This window comes from Charadrius vociferus, unplaced genomic scaffold (genome assembly GCF_000708025.1).
Source record: "Charadrius vociferus isolate BGI_N301 unplaced genomic scaffold, ASM70802v2 scaffold298, whole genome shotgun sequence".
Taxonomy (NCBI): domain Eukaryota; kingdom Metazoa; phylum Chordata; class Aves; order Charadriiformes; family Charadriidae; genus Charadrius; species Charadrius vociferus.
Window position 1 is genome coordinate 3885331 of NW_009649936.1, and position 1854 is coordinate 3887184.

The following is a 1854-nucleotide window of genomic DNA, read 5'->3' on the forward strand; positions in this document are numbered from 1 at the left end:
ACGTCTTGGGGCCCCCCACCCACCACAAGGACGGCGGGCGGAGAAGGGCAAACGGAGACGGCGGCCACCACGCCAACTCGGGAAGGGAGCTCACTCGGGCTCTCGGCCAATACCGAGGCGACCAGCACCGCCGTCCCGACCACGAGGCCCGACGCCATTGCCACCGGCGTGGCCACAGCCAGTGGCAGTGCTGCCGCCTCCGTGTCTCTCACGCCCACCTCGGCAGCCGTCAGCCACTTCTCCTCCGCCTCTCCTGCGGGCTCCTCACCTGCCACTCCCAGCCCACACAGAAGCACCACCAGCGGCACCACTCAGGCGCGCTCGCCCGCCACCTCCCACCCATCCACGACACTCGCGTCCTCCGCTCCTTCCTCCACTCATGGCGCTACCAGCCTTGGCTCGCGCGCTGTGAGCGCAGAGGCCACGAAGCACAGCCCAGCTCCCAGCACGCCCAGTCCCCCGCCACCGGCTTCCGCCTCCGGCACATCCCCGGCCTCAGACACCACCCAGGCCAGCCTTTCCTCCACGCTGGCTCACAGCGCGGGGACGCTGACAGTGCGGAGACGCTGCCAGGGCGGCCCACCTCCAGAGCCCTCACGCAGGGGCAGGCCACGGCCGAAGCAAGGACCACCTCATCTTCCACAGGGAGCCCCTCTCCTGACGCGGCCTCCGCCTCCGCGCCTACCCGTGCCACGACTGCTCCCGCCGAAGGCCAGAGTCCCGCCACGAACCAGGGCAGCAGCATGACCACTGAGCCCAACGCCAACACCTCCCTTTCCGTCCCTGCCACGTCTTTGGTGACCCCATCCACCACAAGGACGGCAGGCGGAGAAGGGCAAACGGAGACGGCGGCCACCACGCCAACTCGGGAAGGGAGCTCACTCGGGCTCTCGGCCAATACCGAGGCGACCAGCACCGCCGTCCCGACCACGAGGCCCGACGCCATTGCCACCGGCGTGGCCACAGCCAGTGGCAGTGCTGCCGCCTCCGTGTCTCTCACGCCCACCTCGGCAGCCGTCAGCCACTTCTCCTCCGCCTCTCCTGCGGGCTCCTCACCTGCCACTCCCAGCCCACACAGAAGCACCACCAGCGGCACCACTCAGGCGCGCTCGCCCGCCACCTCCCACCCATCCACGACACTCGCGTCCTCCGCTCCTTCCTCCACTCATGGCGCTACCAGCCTTGGCTCGCGCGCTGTGAGCGCAGAGGCCACGAAGCACAGCCCAGCTCCCAGCACGCCCAGTCCCCCGCCACCGGCTTCCGCCTCCGGCACATCCCCGGCCTCAGACACCACCCAGGCCAGCCTTTCCTCCACGCTGGCTGACAGTGCGGGGACGCTGGCAGGGCGGCCCACCTCCAGAGCCCTCACGCAGGGGCAGGCCACGGCCGAAGCAAGGACCACCTCATCTTCCACAGGGAGCCCCTCTCCTGACGCGGCCTCCGCCTCCGCGCCTACCCGTGCCACGACTGCTCCCGCCGAAGGCCAGAGTCCCGCCACGAACCAGGGCAGCAGCATGACCACTGAGCCCAACGCCAACACCTCCCTTTCCGTCCCTGCCACGTCTTTGGTGACCCCATCCACCACAAGGACGGCAGGCGGAGAAGGGCAAACGGAGACGGCGGCCACCACGCCAACTCGGGAAGGGAGCTCACTCGGGCTCTCGGCCAATACCGAGGCGACCAGCACCGCCGTCCCGACCACGAGGCCCGACGCCATTGCCACCGGCGTGGCCACAGCCAGTGGCAGTGCTGCCGCCTCCGTGTCTCTCACGCCCACCTCGGCAGCCGTCAGCCACTTCTCCTCCGCCTCTCCTGCGGGCTCCCCACCTCCCACCAGCTGCCCCAGAACAGCAA

The 1854-nt window shown here is 70.0% G+C and overlaps 1 protein-coding gene across 1 annotated transcript in view; it reads left to right on the top strand.

The window, feature by feature from the left end:
• Positions 1–1854, top strand: part of LOC104292056 (mucin-19-like) — an 18833-nt gene that overhangs the window by 2294 nt on the left and 14685 nt on the right. The window contains exon 2 of the mRNA XM_009891378.1: positions 30–1818. Coding sequence (XP_009889680.1) covers positions 30–1818 — 1789 coding nt within the window. The remainder of the gene's footprint in view (positions 1–29; positions 1819–1854) is intronic.